Below are 17,586 nucleotides of genomic sequence, written 5' to 3' on the forward strand. Positions count from 1 at the left end.
TTAACCGCTATTTTATACTGTAAAAGTTTTTCCTTCATAACATAAAATAGTAAATAACAATAAAAAACAAATTATCTCTAAACGATGCACGCTATCCGAATACCTAACTCAAAACCGCTAATAAATGTCTTGCTCTTGTCACGTAGCTATAAATTAACAAACATTAACTAATATATTGTTTAAATAGGATAAGGAAGGTAAATTACTGTAACGACTTTAAATCTAGTATGTACATGTATAATTTAACGATTCAGTAAAAAATCTCACAATACAATTCTCAAATGAAACTACAAATATATCGTAAAAAACTCAACAAGGTTCCATTTTACTAACAATACTGTAGTCTTGTATTATATTGGCAATTTGATCGGAACCAATCTCGATCGTGACAGGAATATTTAAATTATTGCAAAAGCTTTACTAAAAACGTACAGGTTTAAAACAGCTAGCAGTAGATGTAAAAATTGGTACTAGTATATACTACATATGCTTCTAATAAGTACAATTAAATGTCTGTTCTCAGAGACGTTCATTAGTTCTTAAGTACTTCTTCCTTTGGTGCCTCCCCTGTACTAGAGATTGGCTGTCAGTCGTGAAGCGTGTCTTGATACATGTCTGGCACATGCCAGAAGCAACTCTTACGCAGTCGCAATACCCGTCCACGATTTTCCTTTCTATCAACACGGCTTTTTCCCTGGATATTATTCATCGTAATTAACTGAACGATGTGGTAGCAGTCATGGCAACACAAATGCCCGATCACTATATAACAATAGACTTTATTTCCAAAACTTAATTTTATACATAAAAGTTTCATTTATATGGGTCCCAAAAAATGTACTTTTAATAGAAGGTTCATACAATCTACCCTCTGTATGTGTTTCTTTTTCTTTATTGTTCCATATTAGGGTTGCCTGACTGAATGACCTATGTAACCGGCTTTTTTTTTCTTTTTTATATGTATAATTTTGTATATTATGGTAACGAAGTGTAAATAAGTAAATGTAATATTTAGAAACTTGCAATGTCAGGTTTTGGTTTGTCCACCGTTGGACATAAGCCTATTCGTGTCTGTCGGGGGCTAGACGTGACTTTACAACACTAGTTTTAACTCATTGTCTTATATTATTATATTGTTCTTTGATATTCTTGTTCTAGGCTTTAAAATTCTTTTCTAACTTTTGTTGTAATTGTCATTGTTACACTATTCAACGAGAATATAAAAAAAGTGAAATATGTTTAGCAATCATGTACATACATAACATACCATAGAAACCAAGTCGAAACTATATTTGTACTAGTTCAACGTATACTTTTTTTAATATAAGTTATTGAACATCAAATGTTCTGGCTGAGATGTACCATTCTTTAGTAATTAATAAACATAATTAATCTAACAATCAATACTATCTATCTAAACTGTCAATAAATAATTAATTAACTATGTATATATAAATCGTCTTCATAGGGTGCTGTATGCATGGCTATAGGTTAGATTTGTGGCATAGGTAGATAGGTTTATTCGTGTTGTACTTTTGACATGCCTGTTTTGACGATATTTCTGAACGGCTCAATGTTCTTGTTTGACTCAACGACTGATTGCGTGAGTGTGAAAAATTGGTGTAAAGCGGCGGTACAAGCACATGACCCTCATGGTTAAGAGTTGCTTTCAGCCGTAAGTCTAACACTCATTTATAGTTAATTTACGTCTGATACGTTCGATTCAAATATATAATAATAGAGTATGAAGAATGAAGTTAAAAGTACTTTTAACAAATATTTAAGTACAGTCAATGTTGATGTGTGAATATGATATAAATATTAAATTGTATTTTAATTGTTAATTCAATTTTGCATATTTCACAAATACTTAACCTGATTTCATTTTCTCACGCAATTCAGCATTAATGTCACGAATACACTTACTATATAAATTATGGGTACATAATCTGTATTTTTGCTACAACTTAAAAACATTACACTGAAACATTTAGGTATATATAATTCATTTGTTTGCACCGACATACATATGATATACAACCCAACATAGAAAACAAGATAAAATAATAATATGAAACAAAAATAAATTATAAATGGAATTATAGTGAGTTTACAAAGCTATTAATTATTATTATTATTGTAAATATTATTATAGTTAACAAAAATTCATAGTATTGAATAAAATCGAAATGTAATCAAAATTTCTACGAGCATTTTACCACATTACATTTATACTTTTACTTAAATAGCTATGTAAATATTTTAGCTGAGAATAACTTTTCGTTAACCTAACCCAGACACTGAAGAAGCATTTTGGACAATTACAATATATTCAGCAGTCGTGAGGAATTCGAATATAAGCAGTTATTTATATTATAAATCCAATATAACTACCTTGGACTACTAACAAAATTAATTAATATTAAAAACAAATCTTATATACGTATATCGGTCTTCCTAAACCTGTTGCAAATATCTGTAGTTGTTGGATGCTGCTTGTATGCAGTATTGAACATTGGTTCAGTGTTGATACAAAGCCATATTTCTTACAGTAAATTAAGTGTACACAAGTGCGCACAATTCACAAATATTTGTATCGAAGACGTCGCATGGACCGCAAGTCCGCCAAGCATCCGCCTAAATGTAAATTTTACAGTTAAAAAAAATTGTGTGCCTTCCGGGCGCATAATGTGTTATTTTAAATTATTAAATGCAAACATGTTGCGAATGTATTCGATTAAATAGAAGCACAATACAATGCTAACACTAAAATGGGGTAAGAAATATGTAAACAAATTGTTTGTACATAATCAGATTAATTATCCCAAATTATCGCCTTCGATCTACTATGAAGAATGTCATCTTAGAGATAAAACACGTGAGATAATATTACTGCAAATATTACATAATATTAACGTGCCTGATAGGTACATGGTCTTAGATTAAATAAAGTTTCTGTAAAATTATACATTTGTTCTTAATAATTGTGAGAGAAGCATGGCTCTATGCTTATTGAAAGTTATTGTTTTTGAATTATTTATAAGTCAAGTGAGTTGTTATTCTATTGTTAAGAAAAGTGATGGAAATGTATATTCCGGGACAAACAATATTTTTCTACCGGGTTTTTTTAAGTAGCCCTTTTATAAATTTTCATATTCTGCATTCATATTAAATCTACTAATACTAATACTATGATCCGATATATTCTACTTTTATAGCTTAGTGTTTCTTCGTAGCCCGTTTAAAGCCTTATCTAACATTATGTACAACTCCAACGTAACTATTTAGTCAATAAAAAAAATCGTCCTTATTTTTAAAGTATAGGTATATAAGTATATATATATATATATACTTATATTAATTTTTATGATTTTTACAGGTCCTATCCTCCTACATATATCAATATCCAGGCGCACCATATTACCCTCAATCGTATCCAGCTTATCCCAAACGACAAGCAGCTGTACAACCTCAATCGTATACTAATTATCAACCGACTGCAAGCTATGTTTATCCTACACAAGACCTTCCAACCTACCAAAAACCAACTCAACAAAATTTCGCATTTACAAGTCTATCACCAAAACCAAAAATAGTTCATCCAGAAACAAAACCATGTCCAAAGTCTCACCCAATTCCAGATATTCCTGGGGTTATAGAAGAAAAACGTAAACCTGGTCTAGACCCGAATGTTTTAAATAACTTAGCGATTGCTTTACAGCTTTTGATTGTCAGCAACATTATCAATAATCCACCAGAAGTAAAAGACGCCTTTAAATCACCCGATAAACACGATGGTTTTAAATCTGAAATTTATAAAATACAGGAGCAAATAAATAAGCTTTCCGATACTAATGCCAACAGGGAGTATTCAGATAAAACGCCGTTTCAATCTTTGTTTGAAGCAAATGCGTTAGAGTTGCAGCGCGCTTTGCCAAATGCGAAATTTTTGGGTGAAGCGGGAATGATGGATAATTATTCATTTCCTAAATCACTTCCTCCAAGGACAGGTGGTTTAATGTCTCCATATGAAGCTATTAACTGTAATTCGTTTGAAGCCTCACCATTTTCGAAAACTGATTTCCAAAGCCCTTATTCTGCTGTGATAGCGTTTGATAATAACAAAGATTTATTTTCTATGGCTGACTTGTTCTAAATATTTCAGAATCATAATATCTTAAATTTGTACTAATTGTAAATTAGTTACAAGTTTTATCTCGACTTTAAGTATTTTGTTAATTTATTAATTTATTATTTGTTTGGAAATAAAAATCGTTATTAATTTCTGTTTTATTACACGTCCACATAGACCGCTGGCACAATATCTAATCCTATTAGTCGTAGAACTATCGACTATCACTATTAAAAGTGTAATATTTTAATACTATTTGAAGATAGCGAATGTTAAGTAAATGTAATTATTAGAACAACTGTCTTAATCTTGTTGATATTAAAAATTAATAATGTTACGTGCTCAAGTTTTACGAAATTATTCGTATCTATCGTTGCTTAATAAACTAATTGCAACGTATATAAGTTCAATATATATGTCAGTGTTACAGTTATTAAAAATAATTCTTAAAATGGGGTCAAAATTATTGTTTGCCATTTGCGCTGTCCTTTTTTGTAAGGTATGTTATTCTTATTGATAATAAAAATTATTAGTTGAAGGAATTGGATTATATTCATATTATTAATTTATTTGAAGAACACTATAGTGCTATAGATGCATTTGATTCATATTAAATTTATTTGACAGGTACAATCTCAACCATGTGGGTGTCCACCAATGGGTCCTCAAATTATGTCACCCCCACTAATGGCAACTCAACAAGTAGTAGCACCTCCAGTAGTCGCTACTACCATCGTGGATAACTCCGTATCAAACGCCCTGGCTAATGCTTTACAACTTTTAATTGTCAGTGATTTAATTGAAACCAAATTGGGACCAGTCTTGGCGAACGGTAATGCATTAAACACATTAGGGCCAATACTTGAGACTATTCAAAGACCTTGTGGGTCAGCATTGGAAATAATATCTCCGATTCAAGAATTGTCACCTTGCGGTACCACCTTAGAGTTCATACAACCTCGCGGTTCATCAATAGTCGAAACTATACAGCCTAATATGTTCGGAGGTTATACTGAAACATTTGCACCATTCTACGGCCCATCTGGACCAATTGTTGAAACGTTACAGCCTAACATATGTGGCGGTGTTACAGAAACATACTCACCGTACAGAAGTGGACCAATAGTTGAAAAGATTCAGCCCAATATTTTTGGAGGTGTTACTGAAACGATTTCCTCGCGGTACGGACCGCAAATCGTTGAACAATTCATTCCAAATCCATATGGTTACACTGAAACAATTGGTGCTAACTTCTGCGGCGTCAACGAATTGAATCCATTCTACAATGGCGTGACCGAATTCGTTACTTCTCCTTGCGGTTCACCTTCACCAGTGATCACTCCCAGTTTTTATGAAAGAGTATCTGAAATAGTGCCTCCTACAGCGCAGTTTCTACCAAATTATTACGGCGGTGTTACAGAAATTGTGTCACCCCCAATGGCTGCAGAAGTCCTATTTCCGTCATCAATACCAGCACAGCTGTCGTGCAACTTTGGTTACAATTTACCTTCAAATACCCCTTGTGTCAACGTAAATGTTGAAACATTGCCTTTTGAACCGTGTGGTTGTAATTCATGCTCAAAGGGTTATTATTTCTAAGTACGTGTTAAATATAAAAATAAATAATTATTGTTACCATTATATACTTTGTTTCACTTATCAATGTTTTAGTGTCGTAGTAGGTAGATAGTTGAAAATTCCCATCGAATAAAACAGCACATGGTTATTCAAAAATTTATTATAATATTATCTCAACAATAAATACTTAAACTAAAGATATTCGCGCTTAATTACTAAACATACCCAGCATATTAAGTAAACTGTGTTTTGGGCATGTGTTGACTGGAGCTGAGTTGAATGGTGGAGGTCTAGCAAAATTAGTACCTATATTGGGAACCTGATTCTGAAAAAGCGGGTTTGGGCAACCACAAGAAAATGATGGTGATGATATGACGTCATTTATGAGCGGGGATGCTAATTGTAATGCCAAATCAGAACCACCCTTATGACCTTGTAATAAATTACAGACGATCATCAACTGTAAAGTATTTGCTAGGTTTTTGCAAACTGTTGGTGAACAGTCAGTCACAATAGTTGTAGACGGCGGAGATAATATTTTTGGCGGCAACGGTGTCAGTTGTTTATAGTCTATGGCTGAGTATGGCATTTTCATTGGGGGAGATATGAAGTTGCGGGGTACCTCTATAATTGTCTCCGGTATTCGATTCATCAATAAGTTTTGCGGCTGGCGGCATTGAGTTTTTGCATGCTAAAAATAGGAAATTGTATAAGTTTTAATAAGGTTTCATATCAATCTATTTAAATACACAGTTCTTATTAAAAAAAAAACTAAATAATTGTTTTTATTATCATTTATAATCAGTAAGATTTAGTAGAAGACTAAATCTAGACAGAACTTGTTTTTAAAAAATTATTTTTAAATCGATTAGATATATTTAGATCTATACATATGCATTTGACGCTCAACTATGCTTCATCATAGATATTATACCACAGCAGAGCATAAAAAACAAGCACTCAAAATACTAAATATACTAGATTATTTAACAAAAATCATTAAAATATTACCTTTAAGCTAATAGCAACGATACTGAATGCTAGAATAGCTTTCATTTTGGTATAACTATAGATGAAGTTCTATAATAAAATGGTCTTCTTGAAAAATACACCTGTTATAAAATAATTTATGCAAACATTTATATTTATTGATTTGTTATCTGTCAATCGTGATCTATCTGATTTATTTCATGTATTGTTAGAATACTTTATCAGATTTCAAGAAGTTGGCTAATAGAGACTAACCATTATAATAGTTTTATTTTCACGTACAAATTTAATATGAAAGTCATTTGAATGATGTGAAATATACGTTTACTTGAGATTTTCTTTTAATTAGATCAGAATAACGTAAAATTAAACAACGTAAGAATCATTAAAATATCTTTAGAAATGCGCTTGACAAAAGGTTTTGTGTTTTCTGCAACACAATACAATTTCACATTATACCCTTTCTTTATCAGTATTAAAAACGCTTGATCCGTAACCGAAAGTAAAAGGCCTCATGAAGTAGAATTTTTGTTATTAACAAAAAAAATGGTTATTGGAACGATTGAAAAACCAAGTGACGGAAGAAAATTGAGAAAGAAGAAAGTGCTTTCATTAAGACAACAACACGAACATTGTCTTAATGAATGTTTGTTTTGCAAATTGCAAAATTCTATGAATTGCTCAAATTGCTACCACATCCACCGTATTCTCAAACCCTCAGTAACTTTTTCTGTTCTCAGACCTCAAAAGAATGCTCACTCAAGGACCTCAAGAGAATTTTGGCGCTGATGAAGAGGTAGTTGCCGAAACTGAAGCCTATTTTGAGAAATCCTACTATAAAATGGTATGGAAAAATTGTATGACTGCTATAATAGTTGTATCGCTCTCGAATTATCAATTCAAATTCTATTAAGAACAATATTAATTTTTCTATGTTAGCCTATGAACTTTTCAGTCCACCTATTATGTAATTGTGACTAACTTAAATATATTGCATTGTTTCTACGATTATATATTAAATGCAATTAATGTTTGTAAATAGTTGATTATTAACCGATAAGACGCGTATTATATACGTGTAACGAAACTCTCATCCATCCTTATTATTAATATTACAATTTAATTACATTTAAATTTGCGTCTTTATAACAGGTTTTCTATAAAATTTTACCTGTATTTTCTTAATATTTTCATGTTTATCTATACTTAATTGAACAATCGCCAATTATGATGACTAAATCAATAGTTTTTATTGTGTTAGTCACGTTTGCAAATGTAAGATGTTTTTCGTAATTATTGAAATATTCATTAGGATTCTTATAACTTTCATGAATATATGTCTTTTTTAATAGAGATAAAAAAAGTTTATCTTATATACACCTTATTGCAAGGAACACGTGTATAAGAGAACCTATCAAAATAAGTTCAGGACTTTATAATGACAAAGGCTCTGTTAATATAAATAATACTGAGTACTGATCCCTTTTGAGCTGTCTTAACGTTATTTCTCGTAAGGTACTAGAGAAAGCCAGTTTCATTATAAATATTTATGGTATATATTTTTTTATATTAGAATTTTGAGGCAGGCTGAGGTCTTACGGCCACATCTACATATAATATTGTCTATCAAATTCCACTATCTCATAAAATTATAACTTCGGTAATAGCTAAAAGAAGCAAATTTTTCACTAAAATAAATATTACTATGATATATTTTTACTTACAGTTTGTCTCCCCAAGAGCACGCCGTCATTATCGACAGAGATTTCAGCAAGCGCCTCGTTACATGCCTGGATTACAACCGTTATATCCTGATCAAACTACACATTTATGTCCCTGTGAATCGAAGCAATCGTACGTTACACCATATACAACTTTTAGTATTGAGACCCAGGAAAACATTGACGGAAGGCTAATTTTGCCTCCACCAGGCATTCAGCTACCTTTTGGGTTAGGCTATTCTTCTGCTGCTATTCCGGCCGTTGCTGAGGCTTATAACGTAAGAATGTTAGACAATAATATAGAGGCTCAAGTTTCAGAGGCCTTGATACCGGTTTCACCAGAATTCGCTTGTATAAAAATTGCAACTCCTTTTTGTAGCGACCAGGGATATCCTGTGAGATCAATTGTTTTATAAGAAAAATACATTTATAAAATATATTTTATTCCAGATTTAAATAAAAATAAATAAATCATAATTGTTAGGAAATTTGCTTACAAATTATGTTAAAATACACGAGGGGCAACGACGGAATACGGCAAGGAAACCGGAGAATGGAAATGATAAATTTGTGTTTCCTCGGTTTTCGCTTCTTTTAATTTATAATTAGTGAAAAAAGTGTTGTTGTACCATTTAAGATTATATAAAAATAAAAATTGTGGTTTTTAACTTTGTTAAGGCTTTAAAAATTCACATGAAATATTTATTATTTTAATAAATCGCTAAAACGCTGTAAACCTTATTAACTAGCCTGCTACGACATTGACGATTCGACTGGCATATTTTATACAGATTACTCTCAATAGCACTTTATGTGGTATAGCTTGTTCTTGTTTTAGAGTTGATTTTTTTTTATTCAATCAGTAGACAGCAGTATGGGGGCTAAAGTTTTTCGTCTGCCCATTGTCACCTGTTGAATTCATAAAAAAATATCAGATCTAGTGAATTCTTATATTTCAGAATTCTTTATTTTGAATAATTCCTCATATCGTATGATTGCATACAAATTCCGTTTTCACTTTATCAACTGACAAACTGGACCGGTTGGTTCTCTCATAACAAACATTATATTTTACGGCCTCGACAACTAGTTAAATATTATTATGTAATGTTCTATCTAGCTTTATGAATGTTATTTTTAAAAGCAATTCTTTATTTATATGTACCTTTGTAAATTTACAAAAAATATTGTTTGCTTTACAAATATGTCGTCAAAATTATAAATATATTCTTGTATTTCTGGTGTGTATAAAGATTAAATTTTGTATAATTTTTGAGTTGGATATAATATAATATAAAGCATGTTTAATTCCAATCAATTATTTACAATATACATTTTTTTTTCTCTTATTAACAGTACCACTTGCTTCCTTCAGTACCATTGATCGGAACTCCTTGTCGGGTAAAGACCTCAAGTTCTTTCAAAACCTCTCTATGAATGGCTTTCTTTCTTAATTCATTATCGTTTTTTTTATATCTTCTATCCACTTTTTTAGATATAATATAGAATGACGCAACTGGCAACCCTGTAAATATTACTTTATTAATATGTGATCTGTGGAGTCAAGAACCGAGTACGAAAGGTTGAGAGATTAGCAAACTTTGCAAGTTGTTTTGTATATTTTTCTTTTCTATATTTCGTTTTATAAAACGAAGATTTGGTTCACAATGGTTGAAGCACAGAAGTATAGAATTGAACAAGAAATGACCAATATGGTCAATGAATTAGACCGGAGTCACTTGAGAAAAATGCAGGTTTGTTTTAGGTTATATCTTATCATTTCATATTATGCAACAGTTTTAAAATGATATATTAAGTTTTTTCAAATTAAATTGTTGTATACTATTTAATTTGAGGAACATGCTTTATTTGACAGAAGATATTGTACAGTACCTAAGGTTTTTATTCATTAACATTCATTCAAAATTTTCAAGAGAATTGTTAGTTCAAGTTTAAACAATATTTAATATATTATTATTTAAACATTTCAGGGTGATATGCACAGATGTGCTGCAAGATGTTGTGATGACCCAAATTCCTCTTTAGAAAGAGTCCATGGCTGTATAGAAAACTGTACCTCATCACTCAATCAAGCTAATAATTATGTCCAGGTGAACATTACAATAATATATTCTAGGAAAAACTGTATTGTCAACATTTGTGCTTGGTTATACAATCATTTTAATTTTTCTAGAATGAAATCAATGTTCTACAAAACCGACTCCAGAGGTGCGTTATGGACTGCAATGATTCTGCTAGAGATAGACTTGGGCCAGAACCAAGCCAAGAAACGGTGAATAATTATACTAAGCTCTCAAATAGAATATGGTTCAATACTGTGATTCTCTTTGTGCATTATAAAAGATTCTACTGTGAAAATACATTTTTACAAAATTATTTTGTAAATTTGTGAATATTGATTTGTAATGTAAATAAGGTATTAATAGATGTTGGGATTGTTGCTTTTTTATACTTCATTATGCATAGGAATTTTTATCACATTGTCTATCTGAGATTCATCAATTAGTATTTCAATTAAAACTACATAACTAAGTAGTTAAAAATAGGATAAGATACAATGAATAAGTATATTTTTTAAAGCTTTTGTTTGTTTACAGATTGACAAATGCACAATAGATTTCGAGAAATGTGCCGTGAAATGTGTTGACAAGCACATAGGTTTGATTCCAAGCATGTTGAAAACAATGCGAAAAGTACTGGCGAGTGGGAAACCTCCCCCAGCTAGATCTGAATAAAAATATTTTTATGTAGTGTATAAAGAGTATAGCAGATACACATTGATAAGGCATCAGGTTTACTTTTACATACTAATTTGTTAGCATTTCTACCACAAACAGTATAACTTACTGGAAATAACTTAATATAAAGAATGCTACTTGCATGTTTTCTATTACTATAAAGAATATATTGCTTTGTGTTCTTCTATCTGAATTATAAATAATAGCCAATGTAATCGCCACTAAAATCATTACAAGTACAATGGCTCTAATACCTACCTCTAACAATAAAATATTGCATTTATTTTTATACTTATGTTGCTCAGGCTATGTTAAGAGTAACATAATATCTATGTAAAACTTCATAAAAATTAAACAATGTTAAATGAATTTTGAACAAAGCAGCTGTGCATCTATTGTACTATGTTGTACAGACTTTGAATATGTAAAACTAAGTTCCTCTTGGTCTACTGCACTTCCTTTTACACACATATTTTTTTCAGTATGGATAAACTTACTGTTTTGTACCCTAAATAGAAAGTGTTACAAAATACACTGAAATCATAATTGTTACTGTTAACATTTTGTAAATACATGTTTGTTTAGTTTAGAAATATATGTTTTATTTCAAATATTTTTAAATTCATTTTCAGTACTATAAATTTAAATTCAATTAACATATGATTACTATGTAATCTGTGTTAGGTTACATTACATGGTGGATGTAAATGTAATTATTTAAAACATTAAGATAGATATCCCTTGGTGGTGACATCAAAAACCGCGCCAAAATGTTCATAAAGAGATCTATCTGCCCTGCCCTAAGTTTTATACTTGATTTCTATTTTTGTTGGATTGTCCAATAGCTAGTTTTCCAATTAGTGAATTTCATTTGAGTATCTCTTACTTAATTCATTGTTTCAATTTTGTATATAAAGTGAAAATAAAATAGATTTTGTGTTAATAAGCCATTTGAAACATGCATTCCACTATTTATATTGTATTACTTATCTTTGGATATTATAGTGTAAGTAAACTTTTTTACTACTTTCAAACAATGTATTTTTAAATTTAGTTACCACTTTTACTTTTACCATACTTATATGTATAAATAAAATAAGTAGACATATTTTTCTGTAAAGAAACAAGACAACTAAAATATTGCATAGTCTTTTTTCTTAACTTTCAAATCTTGTTTAGAAGTGCTATTGATTTTTAGATTGTCTATAGGTAAAGTTATGGCCCTTAATTATATTTAGCTCTGTGGTCAACTTCTTCGTTAAGAAATAAGAAAGTAATAGACAATAGGAAACTAATAATCATGTAATTCTTTGTTCATGAAGCATCATGCAACATTTAAATAGAACTTAAAAATTAAAAAAAACTATACGATATTAATAAAATAATTGTATATTTGAAAACTTAAGAAAAATATCATCTTTGCAGCACGTCCAAGCCACACTCTCAGGCGCTGCGTTCATGGGATATGGATATGAAATGCCAGACTATCAAATGGGTATCCAGACACGAAATACTTTCTACGCGATAAACGAACCATTTTGTGAATTTTCAAGTACCTACTCTGAAAAACGGCCATACCAACATGTCACATCTAATACCTGTAATATGAATATTGTATCTCCTTTATGTGGGTGTAAATATCCGCTCAGCGGGACCGGATTTCCGTCTTTAACCTTCAACGGAGATGAAGCTACAAATGTACCGGGTTGTTGTGGTAAATATTTGAGACAAGTTACGCTGCAGCCTCCGTATCTCTAGTGAATTAAACGTCTATGTGCAATAAAGTTTCTACTATTTCTATTTTTTAATTATTAAATAAAATGCAAATAAGCGGCAACTTAAACTAGCCTAAGGTGAGACCAATAGGGTTGCCAATTAATGCGAGTTCATCGCCGTTCAATTTGTTAATATCTTTTGTTTTTGGTACAATACTCTATAACGCGGTATTTCCATACTATAACGCCGAGATTTCTTATATAGTGTAAAATATATAATGATTTGTCAAATCCATGATTAGTTTCTTGTAGCTTGTTTCACCGCACCGCACGTTTCAATGGTGTTGTTATAAAATTAAACTAAATAACTTTATTAAATCGTGTTCATAGTTTTTTAATAGTTCAAAAAACGGTTCAACGAGAGTACCCTTACAACACGATTTTCTCAAACTCGGTCCGGACCTACCGCATTATATCTGATATCAAAACACAATTGAAATTTAAGAACCTATGCTACAAAATGGCGTACATACATATATTCCTATAACGTCTTAGTTAACGTAAATAGGTTTACTAACTTATAGGAATATGTGCTCGTCTTGTATATGTCGCAGTAAAGTAGTTAAATCAGAGAGTTAATTTAATTAACAATGAAAAACAAAATGATTATTTCATTTGTTATTGTTATTTCGGTGTGATCGTGAAGAACTGAGAGCTTGGATATTCCGTGTTTTGCTTTATTGTAAATGATTAGGTTAGGATAGATTAGTATTGTTGTCTAGGAACGTTTAGGAAACTCGTTAAACGTTTCGTTCACTCACTTGCCTGACGGAACTTTAGCGACTTGATTGAATATCGATTTTTAATTAACTATCTAGAGATTCAATTAACTCTCTGATTTAACTACTTTACTGCGACATAAACACTTATAGATCTTAATTTTTAGCACGGAATTTGTTAACAAGACAGTCGAAAACATTATCTGCACTCTTTATATTTAAGTATATGAAAGAGACATCTTAACGCCTGAACATGTTAATTAATTTTTATATTTTATTTTATTTTTATAATTAAATGTTTGTTTCGTCTTTGTTAAATGATGATAAGACATATTTTATTTTAATTATGTCTTAAAACTAAAAGTTACTGATAGGAATCTACTACTAATAATAAGTATTATATAAGATTTGACAATATTTTAATAAATACTTTACATATTTCTACAATAATTTACAATATCACTAAAAATACTTGTTTTGTTCGACCGCTGGGGTCGATTGTTCCTGATATTTTTTTACAACGTGGGAGGTGGTATAGGAATCTTTCTCAAGAAGTGGTTTCTCGACTGGCTTGGAATTACTGGTGGCAGCAGGCCATTACACGGAGACCATGCGGAGACGGGTGAAGCCGCCGGTAGGAATGGGCTTGTGAAAGATGAACATTGTTCCTGGACCGGCACCGGATATGGCACGGGCACTCGTATTACTTCCGGGTCCCTTTGACATGGAAGATTTGGTACCAGATTTTGTACTAAATTTGGCGCCATATTTTGTACTTTTTGTGCCACATTTTGTACCAAATTTGGTCCCATATTTTGTACTAAATTTGGTGCCATTTCGATAATATTTTGTTGGCATGGTCGGTTAGGAACTAATTTAGGGCCGCTTACACCAGCCTGTACTTCTGGCTTTTTCAATTGCATCATTTGCACTGCTCTCTCTTTGTTACCAGCTGATATTATGTTTTGTAAAGACAGTACAGATCTTTGATTTTGAGATCGGCTCTGTCTTGCGCATGAGTACTGTATTACAACTAAAATTGAAAATATCACGAGCTTCATTTTTATCTGCAACAAAAATATAATTAGATTACAATAGAATTATTGGAATTATTTATTTCAATAGTGTTTTAAATATAAATTACCGCCACTTTTCATGATCTTTGCTAAAAAAAAATACCAAGAGCGAACAATATAGTAATCATGCTAAAATAACACATACCTTTTTGAGTGTTAAAACGCCTTAGATTATTTAAAACTAAACAGGGCCATTTTATTAATTGTTTTATCGTAACACTTTATCGCAAAATATTGAAACAATAGAACATTTTTCAACGATAATAGATGTTATGATATGATTTTGACACCCTTCCTGTAATTAAAACATTTACGCTACGTTTATAACTCTTTTCACTTTATATTCCGATTTTAATTTCACAATTTTTTTTATTAAATTTAACCATGATTGATTGAATTATTTTGTATCGTATACAATTACTAATTTTTTAACTTCTACAACTGTAACGACATCGGGTGTAATAAGTAAAATGTTTTCTAATTGTTTATTAGTAATAGAAACCATTTTACAAAACACATTATGAAAACATAGTTCTATAGATAAGAAATATAATACTTATATGGATGCTCCACTTTTAAGTAAGTATTCGAGTTTGGCAAAATGTTGGTTCTCATATCTATATTGCCAATTTTTTCCTGTGTAAGTTATTCACTGTTTTTATTTAATTCTGTTAATTGTCTTGGAACACAGCAGGGCGCAAAATTTGATTTATATAAAATAAAAGCTTCTCAGACACAGAATATCTATATATATATATAGATATTCTATTCTGTATATAGAATGCTTATCAGGATATTTTAACATTATTAAAAACAACCTACTCCCCTATACGAGACTATATTGTCCAACGTCAGAGAAAATCATCATAATTGAATTTTAGTTAATTTTATGATAAATATTTTGCCTCCTCTGCCTCTATTTGTCCCAGTTGATTGATCGGGGTAGACCGGTATTAGTAGACCGTAGCAGTTAATTTATTGAACGTGTTAAATTCTCAAAATAAGATGACACACGTGGCCCGGCTGTAGTCCATACATTGGCGGATCGTGGATTTGTGGGGATCTGGACTATTACGGGGAAGTCCCCCATAATAGACGCACCACAAGGGACTGGGAGTTCCCCTTTCCGCGCATCATATATGTGTTGATGATCTCAGGGATTCTTAGATTTCTTACAAGTTGTGCCAATCCTTAAATTAGTCTTTGACGAGCATGTTTGGCGACCCATTGCAACGATCCTTGAATATTTAAATGATTTTTGTATTTAATTTAATGGCCTGTCGTGTACGATTGTTATCCATAAGACGTTACTTTAATATATACAGTTTCAAGTGGTTTAATTTTTAATGCTGTTTGTTAAATGTGAATTTTATTAAACACAGTCAATTTTATTCAATACTTATTTCAGATAACCGCACAGTGTTTGCGACCAACTGTATTATGTGATCAGCGAAAGCTCTCCCCATGTGCACCTTCAATATTAATTGAACCAGAATACACAGCACTGGGATGTCTACAGCCAACAATTACCCCCTATGGAACGTTAAGCGAAGTGCCACTCTTTCCCCTTTTGGCCAATCCAGAAGTGACGTTATCGATGTTGCCAGCTGCGTCTCCAATTTCGGCTTTGATACACCCATTTTCATGCATCTACCCACCAGCCTTGCCTTGTAATTGTGGTAGCCATTTTCTCAAGAAAATTCCTATTCCACCACCATTTATATAAACTTTTAATAAATTAACTATATTCGAAAAATCATTTTAATTTCACGGATGAAATGTCATTCTTAAACCTATTTTAATATACTTATTATTTATTTTACTGTACATTTAATGTTGACATAATTACCTACTTTTAATTAATATTATTAAATTTATTTAACAAGCAAAACTACTGTTGCCAAGTCGACAAGGTTTTACCAATATAATCTCGTACGTCATAACACAATACGTTTTTGACATAAGGAGGTCATAGTTCTGAATCATACAATAATGTATGACAACGAGGCGTGGTGGGTCCTTTGCTTATATAGCCGGGATCGTTGTTTACATACATTTGCAGACATAGGATTAAAGCCAAACGTATTTAATTATGAAAATATAAGTTCTGAGGTCTTAGGTCAGATCTTCGGCTGTGCACCAATCGAATCTATCTATGTGCGCATTTAACAATTGCTTGAACGGTGAAGCAAAACATTATGACGACACGTGTTTGCTATAGAAAATAGGCTTGCCTTAGACCCAAAAATCTACTGATCACCTATTTGTCTATTAGATTGAGAGATTATCTTGAAAGAGAAATCTGAGGCCCAGACTTAAAAACATTGGTTTTTTATAGGTGTTAAAAAGTGTTTATATTGAGTAATTATTTCAAACCGTTTTAAATTATATACACCTAATACAATATTGTTCGTGACATTTCAATGTTACATATAATAATCTCCACATTTCTTGTTTAAAATTTGTGTATTTAATTACGTAAAGAATTAATCTAAAACAATGCATTGATTACTTCAGCTTCGAAGGAGTCTCATGAAAAAATATATGCTGAAGCCTACCCTATAACCCAACAGATTTATTTCTGTGCTTGTTTATATTTGTATTTTTGGAAACAAGTTTGATATTGTTTCAATGTCCCACGCACATTGAAACAATATTTAGTCGGCATAAAACCCAAAACGCTACGCTGTGTGCGTTAAGCGCGCTTGCGATTCCAAGAATACAAAATACAGTTCATTACTTCGAAAGAATAATTAAGCAATTATTTTATCTTAAAACAATGATGATTTTCTCTTAAGTTATGTAAGAGATTATAGAGAGATAGACGGTGTCCCGT

At 31.3% G+C, this 17,586-nt stretch overlaps 8 protein-coding genes across 11 annotated transcripts; 6 read left to right on the forward strand and 2 right to left on the reverse strand.

Annotated features, from left to right (window-relative positions):
• The first annotated feature begins 2,976 nt into the window (after positions 1-2,976).
• LOC123715346 lies at positions 2,977-4,249 on the forward strand. Its single transcript, XM_045670317.1, has 2 exons — positions 2,977-3,048; positions 3,380-4,249. Exons 1-2 carry the CDS (start codon positions 2,998-3,000, stop codon positions 4,154-4,156), a joined length of 828 nt encoding a protein of 275 aa, XP_045526273.1. The 5' UTR covers positions 2,977-2,997; the 3' UTR covers positions 4,157-4,249.
• Positions 4,250-4,577: 328 nt separating this feature from the next.
• On the forward strand, positions 4,578-5,773 carry LOC123715244. Its single transcript, XM_045670181.1, has 2 exons — positions 4,578-4,631; positions 4,760-5,773. Exons 1-2 carry the CDS (start codon positions 4,584-4,586, stop codon positions 5,729-5,731), a joined length of 1,020 nt encoding a protein of 339 aa, XP_045526137.1. The 5' UTR covers positions 4,578-4,583; the 3' UTR covers positions 5,732-5,773.
• Positions 5,774-5,854: 81 nt separating this feature from the next.
• LOC123715245 lies at positions 5,855-6,813 on the reverse strand. Its single transcript, XM_045670182.1, has 2 exons — positions 6,722-6,813; positions 5,855-6,401 (listed from the first exon to the last, which is right to left on the reverse strand). Exons 1-2 carry the CDS (start codon positions 6,764-6,766, stop codon positions 5,919-5,921), a joined length of 528 nt encoding a protein of 175 aa, XP_045526138.1. The 5' UTR covers positions 6,767-6,813; the 3' UTR covers positions 5,855-5,918.
• Positions 6,814-7,010: 197 nt separating this feature from the next.
• On the forward strand, positions 7,011-8,873 carry LOC123715348. Of its 3 annotated transcripts, XM_045670319.1 has the most exons (3): positions 7,011-7,075; positions 7,441-7,544; positions 8,427-8,873. In XM_045670319.1, exons 2-3 carry the CDS (start codon positions 7,452-7,454, stop codon positions 8,835-8,837), a joined length of 504 nt encoding a protein of 167 aa, XP_045526275.1. In that variant the 5' UTR covers positions 7,011-7,075; positions 7,441-7,451; the 3' UTR covers positions 8,838-8,873. The 3 variants fall into 3 exon arrangements, with proteins under 3 accessions (XP_045526275.1, XP_045526276.1, XP_045526277.1); XM_045670320.1 differs by lacking the exon at positions 7,011-7,075 and having other exon boundaries at positions 7,097-7,544; XM_045670321.1 differs by lacking the exons at positions 7,011-7,075; positions 7,441-7,544 and adding an exon at positions 7,849-7,975.
• An 893-nt stretch (positions 8,874-9,766) lies between these two features.
• LOC123715661 (protein FAM136A) lies at positions 9,767-11,773 on the forward strand. The gene is made up of 5 exons (XM_045670878.1): positions 9,767-9,822; positions 9,917-10,175; positions 10,413-10,532; positions 10,616-10,714; positions 11,040-11,773. Exons 2-5 carry the CDS (start codon positions 10,089-10,091, stop codon positions 11,175-11,177), a joined length of 444 nt encoding a protein of 147 aa, XP_045526834.1. The 5' UTR covers positions 9,767-9,822; positions 9,917-10,088; the 3' UTR covers positions 11,178-11,773.
• A 337-nt stretch (positions 11,774-12,110) lies between these two features.
• On the forward strand, positions 12,111-12,980 carry LOC123715662. The gene is made up of 2 exons (XM_045670879.1): positions 12,111-12,186; positions 12,606-12,980. The coding sequence occupies exons 1-2, from the start codon at positions 12,139-12,141 to the stop codon at positions 12,936-12,938; spliced, it is 381 nt and encodes a 126-aa protein (XP_045526835.1). The 5' UTR covers positions 12,111-12,138; the 3' UTR covers positions 12,939-12,980.
• A 1,089-nt stretch (positions 12,981-14,069) lies between these two features.
• On the reverse strand, positions 14,070-14,967 carry LOC123715273. Of its 2 annotated transcripts, none has more exons than XM_045670222.1 (2): positions 14,896-14,967; positions 14,070-14,741 (listed from the first exon to the last, which is right to left on the reverse strand). In XM_045670222.1, exon 2 carries the CDS (start codon positions 14,733-14,735, stop codon positions 14,190-14,192), a length of 546 nt encoding a protein of 181 aa, XP_045526178.1. In that variant the 5' UTR covers positions 14,736-14,741; positions 14,896-14,967; the 3' UTR covers positions 14,070-14,189. The 2 variants fall into 2 exon arrangements, with proteins under 2 accessions (XP_045526178.1, XP_045526179.1); XM_045670223.1 differs by lacking the exon at positions 14,896-14,967 and adding an exon at positions 14,819-14,888.
• A 349-nt stretch (positions 14,968-15,316) lies between these two features.
• On the forward strand, positions 15,317-16,523 carry LOC123715274. The gene is made up of 2 exons (XM_045670224.1): positions 15,317-15,390; positions 16,159-16,523. The coding sequence occupies exons 1-2, from the start codon at positions 15,352-15,354 to the stop codon at positions 16,474-16,476; spliced, it is 357 nt and encodes a 118-aa protein (XP_045526180.1). The 5' UTR covers positions 15,317-15,351; the 3' UTR covers positions 16,477-16,523.
• Positions 16,524-17,586: the final 1,063 nt, after the last annotated feature.

This window comes from Pieris brassicae, chromosome 10 (genome assembly GCF_905147105.1).
Source record: "Pieris brassicae chromosome 10, ilPieBrab1.1, whole genome shotgun sequence".
NCBI lineage: Eukaryota > Metazoa > Arthropoda > Insecta > Lepidoptera > Pieridae > Pieris > Pieris brassicae.

Coding starts and splice junctions, on each gene's coding strand:
- LOC123715346 (XM_045670317.1), top strand. CDS start 2,998: ATGGCTCTATGCTTATTGAAAGTTATTGTTTTTGAATTATTTATAAGT. Junction 3,049..3,379: donor TTGAATTATTTATAAGTCAA/GTGAGTTGTTAT, acceptor TGATTTTTACAG/GTCCTATCCTCCTACATATA.
- LOC123715244 (XM_045670181.1), top strand. CDS start 4,584: ATGGGGTCAAAATTATTGTTTGCCATTTGCGCTGTCCTTTTTTGTAAG. Junction 4,632..4,759: donor GCGCTGTCCTTTTTTGTAAG/GTATGTTATTCT, acceptor TTTATTTGACAG/GTACAATCTCAACCATGTGG.
- LOC123715245 (XM_045670182.1), bottom strand. CDS start 6,766: ATGAAAGCTATTCTAGCATTCAGTATCGTTGCTATTAGCTTAAAG. Junction 6,402..6,721: donor TCGTTGCTATTAGCTTAAAG/GTAATATTTTAA, acceptor TCCTATTTTTAG/CATGCAAAAACTCAATGCCG.
- LOC123715348 (XM_045670319.1), top strand. CDS start 7,452: ATGCTCACTCAAGGACCTCAAGAGAATTTTGGCGCTGATGAAGAGGTA. Junction 7,545..8,426: donor AGAAATCCTACTATAAAATG/GTATGGAAAAAT, acceptor TTTTACTTACAG/TTTGTCTCCCCAAGAGCACG.
- LOC123715661 (XM_045670878.1), top strand. CDS start 10,089: ATGGTTGAAGCACAGAAGTATAGAATTGAACAAGAAATGACCAATATG. Junction 10,176..10,412: donor GTCACTTGAGAAAAATGCAG/GTTTGTTTTAGG, acceptor TAAACATTTCAG/GGTGATATGCACAGATGTGC. Junction 10,715..11,039: donor CAGAACCAAGCCAAGAAACG/GTGAATAATTAT, acceptor GTTTGTTTACAG/ATTGACAAATGCACAATAGA.
- LOC123715662 (XM_045670879.1), top strand. CDS start 12,139: ATGCATTCCACTATTTATATTGTATTACTTATCTTTGGATATTATAGT. Junction 12,187..12,605: donor TTATCTTTGGATATTATAGT/GTAAGTAAACTT, acceptor TCATCTTTGCAG/CACGTCCAAGCCACACTCTC.
- LOC123715273 (XM_045670222.1), bottom strand. CDS start 14,735: ATGAAGCTCGTGATATTTTCAATTTTAGTTGTAATACAGTACTCATGC.
- LOC123715274 (XM_045670224.1), top strand. CDS start 15,352: ATGTTGGTTCTCATATCTATATTGCCAATTTTTTCCTGT. Junction 15,391..16,158: donor TATTGCCAATTTTTTCCTGT/GTAAGTTATTCA, acceptor TACTTATTTCAG/ATAACCGCACAGTGTTTGCG.